Genomic DNA, 16,686 nt, shown 5'->3' on the forward strand with positions numbered 1-16,686 from the left:
AGTCAATGCAATCAAATAGAATGGAACCACAAAAGGCCCTGGATAGTCAAAGTAATCTTGGGGAAGAAGAACAAAGTGGAAGGCATCTTGCTTTCTGATGTCAAACATATTACAAAGGTATAGTCACTGAAACAGTATGTATTGGAATAAAAACAGACATGTAGATCAACTGGACAGAACAGAGTCCAGATATACTCATATATACATGGCCAATTAATGCAAAGGAGCCAGAATATATAATGGGGAAAAGACAGCTAGTTCTTCAATGAGGGGTGGTGGGAAAACTGGACAACTACATGCAAAAAAGGAAATTTGACCATCTTATACCATCCATAAAAGTGAATTCACAATGGGGATAAAAACTTGAATCTAAGACCTGCAATCATAAGACTCCTGGAAGACAGCAAAGAAGGTAAGTTCTGTAACATTTTTTGGTCTTGATGAATTTTTTTGACACCAAAAGCAAAGGCAATAGAAGCATAAGTAAATCAGTGAGGCTTTCTCTGCCTCAGGCCGCTTGCTCTCCCCTTGATCTCTCCCAGGTGTTACCTCCCATCAATCTCTCATACTTCTGACTCCACCCTGTCATCTGGTTCCTGGAGAGCCCACCTGAGACCAAATTTTTTTTTTCTTATCCCTAGAAATGAAGATACTTTGCCCATATTTAGATTACTAAGGATTAAATAACGCCTACACACAGGTCCCTGAATGTAGGAGGCAGACAACAGTAAAGCCAGGCAGGTAGCTAGGGGGTGGTGGTGGGGAGGAAACCGTCTTTACCGCCTGTAAATAAGACAGGCTCCTCACCCTATGTCCTGCTTCAGAGCATACATTTCTAGACACTGCAGACAGGAAAACAGGATGAATTTCCAAATGCTAGAGGGACACATAAGGGGAGATAAATTCTCAGTGGGGGACTGGCCATAAAACTCCTGTGGCCATGTGACACTTGGCTCTCTTTTCCAATGCAGTATGATTTTCCAAGAGGGTTTTTTCCTAGGAAAGAAAAACCCTCTTTATATCCCTTTCAAAATGGCATTTTATAATGGCACCTATGATGTCCTATCACAAAACACCCTGCCCCACAGTCCTGGTGGCTAGTTTGATGTTAAAGGAGGGCAGATTGAATTGATTCAACATCTACCTTGAATATTTCAAAACCAGGTACTGATATCAAGGAATATGGAGGGCTCTGTAATGTCACTTTAAAGTGACAGGGTCTAGCCTGTTATCCTGTAATAAAAGGTACTCAATAGGTGCTACCTGAGTTGATGGCAGAAAATCATTGCATAATTGAATAGATACGCTCTAGGCATCGTGCAGACACTTAGAAGAAATTAAGAAATACACTTCCATGCTAGTACAAGGGGAAGACGCACATTATTGCTATAAAGAAACAAAGATAAAAACACAATAGAATGAGATTGTATTCCTTGGGACAATGAAAACTAAAGAAAGTATAGCTTTAGTGCATTGTTGTATAATCAACCTGTTTACAGAAGAGAACTGTAAGAATAATCCATAGGAAAATAAAAAGAAAAAAGCAGACATAATTAACAAGCAGCATTTTGCTTCCTCATGTTTCCTTATCCTTGCTCAAAAGAAGCGTAAAATAGCACATCTTTCACATTTCCCAGGTGTTTACTTCCTCCGCCACACATACCATGGGCGCAGGCCCCAGGGGTTTCCATTATAATACCTAGCATGGTCTAAAGAAGTGTCAGACTAATTCGCCTTAGGAAAGAACCACTTACTCAGCAAAGAAGAACTGTACAAATAGCTCATTTCATCTTAATTAGCCCAAGATGGTGCTTCTGAAGCACTCTGCTGTCTTAGCAATACTATCCTTCCTACTGCAACGAAGGAACACTTTGATATCCCTGACACCAACCCAGCCTCGGGGGCCACCATCAGGACTGGCAGATCTCGCATTGAGTGCTAAGTTGCTGTAAAGTGGGCAGCTAGGGTGAGTTTGCCTTTTCACTGGAACAAGCTATCTTCTGAGGCAGAGAGGGCTAGTTAAACACTGGCATCTGTGTTTAACTGACACACGCATCCGCTCTGTGCCAGGAAGGTGCTGGGCCCAGAGGAGTGAGCAAGACACACGCTATCATGGGATATGTGGTTTTCTCTGTTTGAAGAAAAGGTAAGACAAGCTGGAAAATGAAAACACAAGTGAAGGAGCAGAGTGCTACTCTGGCCATGCATTAGTTATTGGTAACAAGTTTGCCCACTTCTTTTCAATTATTTGCTTAGACATGAAAACAGTCAGAAAGCTGCAGGGGGCCTCTCAGCATTTGCTGTATTTCCACCAGCACCAACACCAGATAGAGTCCTCGGTGGCCTGGAGTGTTTGTGAGACCAGAAAACGAGGGTGGAAATGTCCCCTGCTCCAATTTAACTAGCGCCCCATGCAACCTGCTGGCTGAATCGCCACCCCAGGCTCCGCCAGTCACTTCATTTACACATTGTTCTCACTCAACCTCTCACAGGAAGGCATCTTTCCCAAAGTGCTGCAGACATTACGTGAGAAAAAACAAGGAGAGTATAAATAGCTCTCCGCTTCTAATTGCAACTTGGCACTCACATTGTGCTTCCCAAGAGCTAAAGAGGGACCAGCCCAAACCAGTAATAGCAGAGGAGCTCCAGAAGGGCATGGTGTCTCCTGCTGAGGGCGGGGAACGGCGAGGAGAACTAGCAGAGACCCAGGGGTGGTTTCAGGCTTGAAGGAGCACATCCGCCTGAGGCAGGATGCAGCCAGGCAAGCAGGCAGCGGCTTCCCGGAGTACCTGATGGGTCAGCTCCCTGACGCACCGCTCAAGCCTGTGGGCTCCCCTCTGGGCCTCCGAGTTACGTCGGACTTCACTCTCCAGTTCAGCCTCCAGTTCACGAACCTGCAAGCAAACCGTGGTCTCAGACGACCGGTGGACGGCCAGCAAGCCAGGAGGGCACTGCAGTGGCCAACTGACACCATCAAGGGAAGATGTGTTTACTCTGGTTCCCGGAGTGGTGGAAAAGAGCAAGCTCTCTGGGAAAACTGCCTCGCCAAGTGAGCTGGTCGAACTAGGTGAGCTCATAAAGGGACTGCTTAGACTCTGAAGGATGTGAAAGGCTAATGCATGCAGAGATGATAAGTATCCCCTCTTGGATTACAAAAGTACATCCACATGTGCGTGTTAGAAGGTACATAAGTGTATGCAGAGAATAAGCTATATGTAGCTCTCTTTAAGGATTCAGCCAACAGACTGCCTCATCTTTCTCCATGTTCAGCTCTGACTCTAAAGAAACCAGACCCTGAGTCTACGTCACACACATGTAACCCACAGCCCTGCTAGGTGGGAGACCTGTAGTATAGATGAGCAGCCGCCTGCAGCCTTATAGAATCACAGGGTCAAGGTTAACATAACATTCATTCAATGAATATGATGCGTCCTATGCACCAGGGATACAGCAGGGAACAAGACACAAAAATCTCTCCCCTCTATAAGCATCCATTCTAATGAATGAAACACACCAAGCAAAGTAAAATATAGATTACGTTAGACGGTGCTGAGTGGAATGGAGAGAAACAAAGCAGGAAACGGGTTAGGGGGTTGACAGGGAAGGGTGTCTTTCATCCGATTTTGCAATGAAACCAACTAAACAAGGTCCACTCAGAAGGCCTAACTTTCACCTCTGTATTTTCCTCCTATGCGCAGTGGCTTTTATTCAGTTCAGTTCAGTCACTCAGTCGTGTCCAACTCTTTGTGACCCAATGGACTGCAGCACGCCAGGCCTCCCTGTCCATCACCAGCTCCCGGAGTTTACTCAAACTCATGTACATAGAGTTGGTGATGCCATCTAACTATCACATTCTCTGTCATCCCCTTCTCCTCCCGCCTTCAATCTTTCCCAGCATCAGGGTCTTTGCAGAGGAGTCAGCTCTTCACATCAGGTGGCCAAAGTACTGGAGTTCCAGCTTCAGCATCAGTCCTTCCAATGAATATTCAAGACTGATTTCCTTTAGGATGGACTGGCTGGATCTCCTTGCAGTACAAGGGACTAGTGGCTTTTATTAGTCTTCATTTTATCCCGCCACCAATTCTTTTTGAAAATATAGGCAGATGTGTACACGTCTTCATATTTTCCCTCTTTCTTGCACAGAAGGTTATATACTCTCCACATTCCCTGTGCCTTTATCATCACTGTACTACTAGGCATGATCTCCAGGACATTACAAAGCTCTTCCTCAGTCCTTTTTAATCAGTATGATTATACCATAAATGTGTATTGGTATTCCATTATATAGATATACCATAAATGTGCAATGGCAATACTTTCTCAGAGGCCCTTCTGAGGCATGAAAATCGCAGTCAAATATTCTTTCCATCCTTATAGCATCTGTCGCATGACCTGTAAATTGTCACTGAAATTGATTCAGTAATTTTAAAAATCCTATTTTCAAGAGAGGTCTTTCTAGTCTTTCTATCTTGAAGCTCCCTGAAGGCAGGTACTACATCAATTCTGTCAGTCCTCACTAACTCTGCACTGATGTCTTTCTGGTCCTCGATTTACTTGTTTCTCTCTGCTTTCTCTGGCTGTTAGGATATGGGCATTCTCCACAGAGCAGATAACGGGAGCAAACGCAGGGAAGCAAGACTGTGAGAGAATGTTTGGAAACAGTGGGCCCCCTGGCTGTGGGGAGCCTGGTGCTGGGGCGGGTGAAGCTCCATTCTACTAAGCAGGAAGGCAGGCTTCCCCCACTCCAGGAAGAGCCCTGTTCAGTGGCCCACAGTCAAGAAGAATGAATGAGCTTACTGAGATCTGACTCTCTCAGACGGCTGCAAGTGCTGCAAGCCAAAGTGAAGAGGGAGGCAGGACTACCTCATATGATATCCCAGGACGGTAAGGCCTTGAACTGGGAGCTGTCAAGACCCCACGATTACACAGGCAAACCCTTACCCTGGATTCTAGTTTCTGGATTTGCTTTCTGTTCCCCATTATGGCCGTCTGCTCAGCATCATCCAGCCTCTCTTGTAAGTCTTTAATTGTCTGCTCCATGTTCCTCCTCATCCTCTCCAAGTGGGCATTGGTGTCCTGCTCCTTCTTCAGTGCTTCTGACATGTTTGCTACCTAGAAAGGAAGGCAAGGGACTGAGATAACCTGGCGGCCAACAGAGCTGAACGTTTCTGTCCCTGTCTTCAGCTCCTGATGTGACTGAAGGCCAGGCCTCACCTCTGTACCTCATCTCTTCCCACCATGCTCTCCCTAACCTCCGTGGCCCTCGAGTTTGGTAACCTTAAGGCAATCAGGATAGCAGCAGCCACTGGAGGTCAGGGTGACGGGTGGTGGAAACAGACCAGAGACGAAATACCACGTGAGCATCATTACACAACATCTGTATTCAAAGAGAGAGGACCAACTGAGGGGAGAGTTTTTAACGGAGCGAAGCGCCAGGACGTGTCCTACGGCAGCACGCGCCAGGAACCGTGTGGAGTGCCTGGGAGAGCCTTTCCCACGCCTCACTTCTATAATTCTGTGACTTGCAACTGCAAACAAGTTTAGGCTCTAGGAATTTGGCAGCAACTGATGCTCTCGGTGCCAATAATCTGGCACAAGGATGGTTAATTCTTGCAAAGCCTGCTCTCGGCTTTGACTGTGTATACAAGGGCTTGGTGCTGCTGCCATTATTAAGAACTGTTTCATGAATCTCTCAGTGCCTTCAATGTAAGGACACTGCCCTCTCAGCCAAAGTTTCTCTATCAGGTTACCAACCATCTGCATAATTTAAGTGTGAGACGTCTGTGCAGATGGTGAGGGCAAAGAATGAATAATGGCGGTAACTCTGGGTTTTGCTATGTGGGGCTGGAGCTCAGAGCTGAACTACTGGAGAATTAAGGCAGGGGAGGAGGTAGTGAGTTCATTTTTCAACATTGTCAAGAAGATATTTTAAAGGTGAAGTTATGCAGATAGAGTCTTCCTAACGTGTGACTGCATAAATTTACCAAGCAGGAACAAAAAGCTCTTTTTTTCCCCTTCTATGTAGATTTTCATAAATGTTTGAAATGAGCATATTATTTTTTCCTTGGCCAAACACTTTCAAGCTTTCTCACACCTCTTTTCCATCAGAAAGCAGAGTGTCTGTGTTGATACAAAATGGCTGAGTGCTAGGCATGCTTTCCCCATTCTTCTGGATTCTACAGTGACCGTGAGCTAGGATTTGGTGCAAGAGTTTTAACTACCCAAGTGCTTGATGATTCAGACAGATACAGACATAAGTTTTCCCCTTCTTTTGAATTTTAAAATGACTAATGTAAAACCTAACTGAATATCTTGTCTCTTTGGTCCCCATATACTATTTAGCAAGAGGATCAGCTTTCGTTCTCAGGGCAAGCTCTGGGCTGCCGTGTGTGCCTCTGCATCCGATGTGCTATACAGAAGCACCTGATGGGGAAGCAGTGAGTGGAGGGTGAAATCAGTCCAGGCTCTGCTCAGGATGCACTGGGACCTGCAAGGCTGGGACTTTGACACACAGGCTTTTCTCCCACCTCCCTCCTTCCATGGCTTTTTTTTTTTTAATGAGCACTGTCATCTGTTCGTCGCGCCTCCTGGGGGAAATCTGCATCTATCTGAGTGGGTGTCAGAGGGCATCCCTTTCAGTGCTCACAAAGGTGCCGTCAAGGCTGGCAGTCAACCCTGATCTTGGTCTCATTCAGGAAAAGTACACCTATCAACAACGCTAAACTTGCAGATAAGGAAGGGACACCAATCCTGAAGGCCTTCCTCACCAACCCGATTCTGTTACTGAAGCAGCAGAATGGGCTGTAAAAAAAAATAAGTGAAATAAGCGTTCTTGCCAGATCATCTTCATGAAGCCATTACAGGCCCCAGGAAAAACAGCTATGGGTAAGGAAACATAAGAAGAATTGTTTCTTGACACTAGATATATTGATTCACCAGTGGAAAGTGGTTTAACTCTTTTAAAAAGTCTCTTGCTTTCATAAGATTTTGCTTATGGCAATTCAGCTGCTTCTTTTCATTGTGTGGTTTGGGTGGAAGGGAGGAGTCGATTGGCCTAATTTCCAAAATGGGGGCAGAGAGGCAGAGGGGTCCGTCAACGTCCCCCCCTGGCTATACGGAGAATCGATGGAATCCTTTCTGGCTGCAGCTCGGCCCCTGCCCTTGGCTACTGCTCCTGTCAGCTCCGGAAGACAGGAGCGAGCAGGCAGTCAGGGACCCACCTCGGTGGCTGCCTTCTTGGCCTTCTCTTCTGCATTCTGACACGCCTGCACCGCCTGCTCGGCTTCCTTCTGCATCCTGGCCACATCCACCTCCAGTTTCTTCTTCTGGCTGAGGAGACTCGTGTTCTAAGGAAAAGCAGCATCTCATTAGGCAAGTTGAGATCAGTGGTGAAATGCAAGCTGGTCTGTTCAGGACAAGCAATGCAAGGGGCTCTGGCCAGGAGGGCGTTTTCCTCTAGTCCACCATACTCAGTGAAGCAGCGCTTCCAGGGCCAGGAGACCACATTAGACTGGATGCACAGGCTTTCATCTATGCGTGGTCCACTACTGGAGAGATGGCAGCCCGAATCCAAAAGAAGCGGTGGATCCAGACAACCTACGAGTCCCAAACACGTGTTTGGTTTTCCCCTTGTGGAGGAGTATGTTTTTCTGCCTTTTGCTCTTTGATGTGGGAAGAAGCAAGTGTCCCAGAGTAGAAGTCAGGGTCAAAAGCAGACATCTGGAAAGCAGGGGTCTGGGAAATAAAAATGAGCTTCCTGCATGCTGCTCCAGGGGGAAAAATCTTCCTCATCATCGACTTCCGTCTCTTATCAATTCTGCGCTGATAGAGGGGGTGGGAAAAGCAATCTTATGGGCCTCACGCCCGGCCCTTAGAGAGCTCCATCCCATGGGAGGGTTCCTTGTGTCCTTGGCTGGCGCTGCCCTAATTTCCTTTCTGAATGTGACACTAGAAAGTGAACCTCCTTTTTGGTCTGTGTTTGTAGCACAGCCTTTCTGAGGGTGTGAAAGCTTAGCAGAGAGAATGCATTTAAAAGGCACAGCCGTCCTATTTTTAATTTCTCTTGTTTGTTCACTTTTCCTCTGGCTAGCGCCTCTCTCAGTGGCAAGATTAAACCTTGGAAACAGGAAGAGAGACATTCCAGCCTCACAGGTTCTGTCCTGCTTCCTCAATGGCGGCAAGCATCTTTGTCAAGATTGCTATCCTCCACCCTCATCGAGAGCCAGGCTCTAGGTTCCCAGAGACTCCTACTGCCTGGGGTGTAGCCCAGGGGGTAGGGGTGAGGGCATTTCCTGGAGTTTGTCAGGATGCTCACTGCACAAAACTCCAGAGAAACCCTTTGTAAAGAAAGGAACAAGTGTAAATCTTGATTCATCTATACACAGAATCACTTAAAATCCACCAGGGAGTTGATGGTTAAAGTATTTTCAAGCTAAATGATTGGTTCTGTTTGGGAAGCAGAGGGTGAGGGGGTGCTGTGCAGAGGGCAAGCTAGACAGTCACAGCTCAGGTTTGAGAAAGGACACATGTAATCAGACAGGGATAACTTTGGCCTCATATGTCTGGTCTAGGCTAGAGGTCTCTAAAAGGCTCACTAAACATCAATCAGAAGATAGCTGGTGTTCCCGGAATTGCAAGGGGTCCTGCCTGGCCAAGGTAGGACCTCACAAGGGAGAGGGGTCCTTGTGAGCCACAGATCACCTAGGTCAGAGCTGCACCGAGGGTAGCTTCTGGACTGGCAGCATCACCCGAAAACTCGCTTGATTCCTCCTATAGCAGAGATTCTGCAGTGGGTCTGGGGTGAGGCCTGAGAATGTACATTTTTGTGTTATTTGCTCTTATGCACATGAAGTTTCAGAAGCCCTGCTCTGGAGATCAAGTCTCTGTGGCCTAATTCTCTTTTTTCCCAGATCTAGCTCCTCCTCTCTATGTCTGCTTTTGCTCTGGTTGATGTCCTCATCTCTCTCTAGGCTAGAGCTTTATCATCATATGGAGATCCACTGGTGCATCATCAGTTATACCCATGCATGGCAAATGATTTGTTACCAATAGCTATTAAGTACTACAGATACTGAATGACTTTTTTTTTAAATAGTATAATATTTCTTTTTTTTTCATTTATTAGTTGACTTACTTTTTAAAAATTCAATATTCTACTTTTTAACACTTCTCATTTTATTTATTTAAGCTTTCCTGAGAAAGAAGATACTGACGTGAGTTAGCCTGTCGGGAATTATGCACAGCCTATGGCCTGTTTTATACGTGTGGTATCCTAATAGGATCGTGTCATGCACATGGACACAAAGTCAGACTGTCGGCACAAACTCAATGCGATGCCTTCCAGCGGGTGCATCTTTGGCTCATACCTTCTCTTATCCAGTGTTTCTCAGTTACAGCGGGCATTCCGGGAGGGGTAACTCTTTGTGATAGCGGATTACCTGTATTTTGCAGGAGCATTAGTATCTCTGGAACTTCCCTACCAAAGGTCAGTGGCGCTTCCCAGTCACAATGGCAACCACAGTGATCCCACAGATGTTTCTAAATAGCCCCGAGCATGGCACATCTGCCCCTGGCTGCATGAATCCATCCTTCCCAACACTCATCAGAGTAATCTTCTGAAGATGCAAATCTAGTAACTTTGCTCGCAGTTACTCACACTTCAAACTCCATCAGTTTCAAAATCAAGTCCCTGGTGTCCTGGGTCTGTCTGCCTCTCCCTTAGCATCAATTCTGTTGATTTCCCCCATCTCACCCCCACCATAAGCTGTAGTAAATACATCAACTTTTCTTAACATCCTAAATCCCTTCCTCTCCTCACGCCTCTGCCCTTGACTCTTCTCTCTCCTTGGCTGACTTCTCACGTGTCCTTCGCAGCTCAGATCGAGCAGACTGTGCATCTCCCGACGTGCAGGGTCATCAGGGAAGGCTTTCTACAGGGCTCTCCTCACAGTGTACTTCAGCTTGTTTACTTAGAGCTTCATGCTTTTAGGGTGACGGAGATATTCTGCATCTATCCGTACTATGTTCTACTGGGCTTCCCCGCTGGCTCAGTGGTTAAGAATCCACCAATGCAGGAGACCCGGATGTGATCCCTGGGTCAGGAAGCTCCCCTGGGGAAGAGAGTGGCTACCCACTCCAGTATTCTTACTGGGAAAATCCCATGGACAGAGAGGAGCCTGGTGGGCTACAGTCCATGGGGTCGCAAAAGAGTCGGACGTGCCTGAGCGACTAAACAATGCCATGTGCACCTGTCTAGGTCACGGTGGATGCACTAAAAATGTTTACTGAGTGGCCCTTTACTGTATGCATTTGTATAACCACTACGGTTTCTCCTGATTCCACAAGAAGAGTAGAAATTCAAAGAAGTCTTGTTTTGTGTCACCGACATAACCTTCCACGAGAAGCCAGAGTCCCGACAACTCATTGCAACTGTCAGGAGCCACTCAGAATTGTTAGAAATCTCTTGGCTCTTAGGCAGCTTTTTTTTTTTTTTTTTGAATCCTGGGATTCTCAGGGAACACATAGCATAGAGGGAACAGGATAAACAGGTAAATGACTCTGGAACTCTAGTGAATGTTCCCCTCTCTCTCTCTCTCCCCAGCATCCCGGCTGTGAGTGTCCTGACAGTTCATTCTTCTGACAGGGCTTAATGTTATGGGTCAAACTGTGTCCCTCCCCATAAGAAACATAGTTCTCAGAATATGACCTTAACTTGGAAACAGGGTCCTTATGGAGACAATCAAGTTAAAATGAGGTCAGTCATGTCCAACCCTTTGTGACCCCATGGACTGTAGCCTACTAGGCTCCTCTTCATGGGACTTTCCAGGCAGGAATACTGGAGTGGGTTGCCATACGCTCAGGAGATCCTCCCGATCCAGGGTGGGTCCTAAAATTTGGAAATTTGGACAATGACAGAGGGAAAATGATGCTGAAACAGAAAATGCCACGTGAAGGCAGAGAACTGGAGTGACGCATCTGCAAGCTAAGGCGCGCCAGAGACTGCCAGTGAACCGCCAGAGGCTGGGGAGGCAAGGAAGGACTCCCCTACAAGATTCAGAGGGAGTGCTTCCCTGCCGACGCCTTGATTTCAGACGCCTAGCCTTGAGAACTGTGAGAGGTTACATTTCTGTTGTTTTAAGCCCCTCCGCTTGTGGACTGTGTGGCTGCAGCCCTCTGGAGCCCCTGCATTTGGGGATGAATGAAGCGTGCGGCCACCACTCTGCCAAAGGCTCTGCCCGTCTCACCGGACACCCCCACGGCTCCATGTGGCAAGTGCGTGTGGTTCAAGACCGAGGCTGACTGTGTGGAAACTGCTGCCTCCAACCAGCTGAGGCGGCTGATGGGGAGTTTATGGGTCCCACCTGGACATGGAAAAGGTTGATTTTTTCCGTGGCTTCCAGGAGCTCCTCCTCTGCCAGCCTGCGACTGCGCTCCGTCTGCTCCTGCAAGGACCTCAGCTCCTCGACTTCAGCCTGGAGGAGAGCATTGCGCCGCTCAGCCACCGCCACCTGCTCCTTCAGCTCGCTGTGCAGGCGTGTGCCGTCATCCACCTGCAACTTCAGGTCCTAGAGAGAAAACTCGGGCTGGGCGTGGGTCCCTGCGAGTTCAGTGTGCATGCTCAACGAAGTTAAACGTAACACAAACCAATTAAACACAAGCACATAGTAATGCCAGCCAATTGAATATAAGGTCTCTTGAAGGACTAGATTTGGTGTCCTCACTTGCCTTGTTGAACACAACCTTTTACCAGGCTTGCTCCCATAAGCAGAGGTGTCCCTGCCTCATCCCCACGTGACAATTGAAAATACCTTGATCTGGGTCTGGAGCTGGCCCAGGGACTTGGTGGCCTCTGACGCCTGCCGGCTGGCACAGCTAAGCTGCAGCTCCATCTCAGTGAGGTCCCCTTCCATGCTCCTCTTCAGCCGAGTGGCCTCCATTCTGCAACGAGCTTCGGAATCCAGACTTGACTGCAGGGAGTCAATAGCACTCTGCTGCTTCCTCCTGATTTTAGAATAACATTCAGGGGGAAAATCATGCACCCAGGTTGAGAAAGGGTACCTGCTGTGTACACACAATAGTTTAGGAATCAGAGAAAAACTTAAAATTCAAGGCAGATTCTATGTAATTAACAAAATGAGTCTACAAAGGGTCTTCATTTGGAAACCAGGGAGGCTGAAGGCTTAGGTCAGTGAGCATTTGTACATTGTATCAGAACAACTGTTTCCCACGTCAACTCCCCGCCAAAATCAAGAAAATCACTAGGGGACTTCGCTGGTGGCTCAGCGGTAAAGAATCTGCCTGCCAATGCAGGAGACACGGGCTCGACCCCTGGGCTGGTAGGATCCCACAGGCTGCAGAGGCACCAAGCCTGTGTACCACAACAGTTGCGCCTGAGCTCCACAGCCCACGGGCCGCCTCTGCCGACGCCCACGTGTCCTGGGGCCCACGCTCCACGAGAGAAGCCACCACGGTGTGAAGCCTGCACACCACGCCTAGAGAGCGGTCCCCACTCGCCGCAGCTAGACAAAAGCCCGCACAGCAGGGAAGACCCAGCACAGCCAACAATAAAAATAAATAAGATTTAAAGGAGAAAAGCACTAGAATCTTTTCAAGATTCCGGTGGGACAGACTTTGCCTTGTCTAAGACCTCCTTGAGGACAGTCTAAGGCAAATATCTGGATTCCCTATAGTGGCTAATATTGAAGGAAGGATGCTCTTTCAGATGGGCATAAGAGTCAACACTTTCAATGGTGAAACATGTTTGAAGACAGCAAGAAACAGTCATCCAGGTTGAAACAAGTCCTGCACCAGCAATCCTGCTCTAGTGGCCTGCGACGCCTAATTCTCCTGGAATAGCATGGTTATCTTTCTTCAGGAGTTTGGGAGTACAACCAAGGACAGGCTGAGAAAACCAACCGCTGTGTGATATTGAACTACTTCAACATGCCTTTATAACATCCATGCTGAAACCATTTTTACAAAGTGCCAGAAGCTTACACAATAGATGTGTGTTCAGAAAGACAAAGAAAAAATATGGGGAACCCAGAGAAATAATTTCCCAACCCTCTTGCAGAAAGTCTGGGACCGTGTGACTGAATTCTGACCAATGGATAGGGGCAAAAGTGTTTCCAAGGCTCACACATACAACTTTTTACTCATCATCCTGTTCTCTCTCTTTCCCACCAATGGCAAACTTGACGGCCACACATGAACCATCTGGCATCAAAAGATGGAAGGAACCTGAGTTCTTGAATGACTTGGAAGAATAGTGGCCCACTCCCCATCCTACCCCACATTGGGGTAAAATACACCTTTAAGTCATTGAGATTGGGTAGTCGTGAGTTAGGACAATGTAACTGTTATAACGAACACAGGCCCTGTTAAGCTCACCCTATGAAGCAGGGCCTAACACTGGACAGATAAGACAAGACATACACATAGAGTCTATCAGCCCAAATAGCAGACACATACTCATTTTGAGTCAGAATTAGGTTCCACACTGAGTTATTGCTGAGCCTGTGTTCTAAGCTCCAAGGCCAATCAGGAAAACACAGCCTGCAGAGGAGTGAGTGTGGTCAGGGTTTCCAACCAGGTGACAGATGGAGGTGCTGCTTTGCATCCCATTGATGGAGGGGGCGTTCAGAAGTAATTATGCAAATGCATGAGAAAAAGCTTTCTAGTCCCAGAGCCCAGAATGAGCACATCTCCTCTGCCTCCACACGCTGTGGTCAGCCTCTCCTGCCTGCCCTTAGGTCCTGGGCTTCTGTTTGGCAGCCAGACGAGGATCCCACAGGGATGCCAGCACGTAAAGTCCCTGGAGACTATTACGACTGAACTGTATCTCTCTCCCCACCCCAACCAAACTCATATGTTGAAGCCCTAAACGCCAGTACCTCAGAATGTGAGTGCATTTGGAGACAGGGCCTTTAAAGAGGTGATTAAGTTAAATGAGGCCCTTGGGGTGGTCCTAATCCAATCTGACTGATGTCCTTAGAAGAACAGGAAACATAGACACAGAAAAAAACTTTAGGGATGGGTGTGAACAGAGAAAAGAAAATGTGAGGATCCAGCAAACCAAGGAGAGAGGTCTCAGGGGGAACATCTTGATCTTGAACCTCCAACCTCCAGAAATGTGAGAAAATAAATGTCTGCTATTTAAGCCACCCAGTCTATTTTGTTACGGCAGCCCTAGCCCACAAGTACTACAGGGACACACACTCAACACCATGGAAAGCTTGGAGACGCTGCTCTGTCTTACATAAGGAAACTCATTTTTGCTGAACTGACTACTTATGCAGGAACACTAAAGCATCACTAGGCTGGTGTCAAAATCCTCTGTACAGAGATATAATCTACTTAAGCACACAAAATGGATGTTTCAACTGTAGTTTTTCCACAGTTGTTTATGCATCTTCATGAGTACCTACAGACAAGTAGAAAGTGCTGCAGTTTAAGAGGCTTCTATATAATACAGGCCTGGAGAATTGCCACTAAACAGTCAGCACATTCCACGCAGAGTCAAGAAATCTTTCAAATGAAAACTCCTCAAATACACTTATTTTTAAAGAAAAATGAAACAGTCAGGACCAAGGCAATATGGTAAAAGTTCCTTTTTTCCCCCCAAAATGTGAAATGTAATTTGAGGAAAGAAAACAAATGCAAACAAAATCAGAATAAAAAATTTTGAAAAAGCTAAGGATTTTAAACTGTCAATTCAATCAGTAATATTTTTCTCTTGCAACATTGCTTATCTGTATCACAGAAATGAAAATTTTTCCTTAATTCTAATACATATAATTCAGTCTTAAAATGATTAACAAGATATTTTGCTAACTAAATGCCACGCCTGAGTTTGAGATCCTACATCTTGAAGTTGTGCTAAAATATTTTACTTAGACATGAGAAGAAATTTAAGCATATTCTTCTGGAAGAGACTCGGACAATAAAAGAAATTAAGTTGGATAGTGCGTGTAGATGAAGACCATGTGGCAAAGTTCGGTATTACTGAGTTCAGAGGAGTGAACCATATGGAAGGAAAAGATGATGGCTCATTACTAGGAACCTGAGGCCACAGGCCAGGGGTGAGCTAACTATGGGCTCTAACTATGGGCTCTAACATGACCAAATTTGGCCATGTCACTTGATCTTTTATCATCTATGGCTGCCTTCAAGCCACGGTTGCAGATCTGAGTAGCTGCAAGGGAGACTCCATGGTCCACACAGCCAAAAATACTTACCATCTGACGCCATAAAGAAAAAGCTTGCCCAACCGTTCCCTAGATGATCAGAGCAAAGCAAACAAATGCATTTTGATAGTGTAGGGAATCTTGGTGCCTCACTCCGCAAAACCCCTTCCCCAGCAGCTCTCTGGGTGTGTCTGGGGAGAGCAGAATGCACGCGCCCCAGCTCTGGCCCACCGAGAAGCGCCCACACATTTCAGCATTTTCATGAATACCCTGAGTCGGCGGGGGATGGACGCAGCCAGTGGCCCTGCAAGAGTCAGGACACACACCTAACTGATCTTCAGCCCTGCCTGGGGCCTTGTGGCAGGGCCTGGCTTAGACGGCGGTCACAGCCACCACTGGCCTTCAAGCTGGCCGTGGACATCACTCTTGCTCTCCTGGTAGAGGAGGGCGAGGATCAAAGCCCCTCCTTCCATCAGTGGCTGCATTATCACCTCTCTAACTCTAGCTCTGCTACTTACGACATTTGTAAGGAAACAAAAAAGCCCTATCGATTCATAAAAGTTTGGGAAGCCCTATCTAGAGAAGCAGGCACAGCATGTCGCCAACATGAAGTGCTCAATAACTATGGAACAAGTGAAACATACAACCCACATACGAGCCACTCCTTCTTTCACCCCAACAGGCTTCCAGCCAGGCTCACGCAGGATCAGCCCTCACCTAATGGAAGAGGCATGGGCTGGGAGGCAGAGAATGGTTACGAGAGTGTGCAGCTCCACCAAGGTTTTATCTTTGCCTTTGAGTCTCTCTACTGTGCTCCTGGTCCCTTCAGCATCCTGAGTCCTGTGGTCTAGGCCTCCTTCAGTCTCCATGGAGTTATCCAAGGATTATGCGAAATAGGACCTTGAGCCTCATCTTTTCCTCAGGCAGTATTTCCCCTGAGTTCTAGACTTTACCTGGCTTATCCTTGATTGCTCAAAATCCTATGTTTTGCTAGTATTTCCCCCTGGTGTTCTCTTCCGTTTCCTTAAGATCCCCTCCTCTCCCAGCCCTGAAGTCAGATTAGGCCCTCTGATGAAACCAAGGGTTTCTGATCCAATCTCCACTGGCATGGGGCACTCAGACAGAAACAGTCTACAAGGTACTTGTGATATTTTGTTAAGATATACTCATCTTTCCTTTCTGGAGGTACCTATTACAGTTATTATGAATCATTAACTAAAACTCAGGAAGAGCTCACTCCTCCCTCCAGCCCGCCCTTCTTTTTTCAGCCCCTTGACAGCTCCTGCCTCATCTCCAATTCTTTCTTCTCCCAGCCCTGTTTGGATCTCCTGCTTCCTTTGCACTAAAATTATTATAATTGGTGAACCGCTCTCTCTATGACATTCAGAGGTACCTGACAAGACGCAGACTCTCTGAGGATTCATTTTTTCTTAGCTGGGTTTATTAATAGGCACAGGTTTGACGTTACCTGAAACAAGTTTTTTTTTTTTTTTTTTAATGG

The 16,686-nt window shown here is 46.8% G+C and overlaps 1 protein-coding gene across 2 annotated transcripts in view; it reads right to left on the minus strand.

Moving 5' to 3' along the window:
• Positions 1–16,686, minus strand: part of MYH15 (myosin heavy chain 15) — a 144,007-nt gene that overhangs the window by 7,044 nt on the left and 120,277 nt on the right. For both annotated transcript variants that reach the window (XM_043449084.1, XM_043449083.1), the window contains exons 34-38: positions 11,808–12,000; positions 11,361–11,564; positions 7,221–7,346; positions 4,942–5,112; positions 2,790–2,894 (exon numbers count right to left, since the gene is read on the minus strand). In XM_043449084.1, the coding sequence (XP_043305019.1) occupies positions 2,790–2,894; positions 4,942–5,112; positions 7,221–7,346; positions 11,361–11,564; positions 11,808–12,000 (799 nt within the window). The remainder of the gene's footprint in view (positions 1–2,789; positions 2,895–4,941; positions 5,113–7,220; positions 7,347–11,360; positions 11,565–11,807; positions 12,001–16,686) is intronic.

This window comes from Cervus canadensis, chromosome 27 (genome assembly GCF_019320065.1).
Source record: "Cervus canadensis isolate Bull #8, Minnesota chromosome 27, ASM1932006v1, whole genome shotgun sequence".
Taxonomy (NCBI): Eukaryota; Metazoa; Chordata; class Mammalia; order Artiodactyla; family Cervidae; genus Cervus; species Cervus canadensis.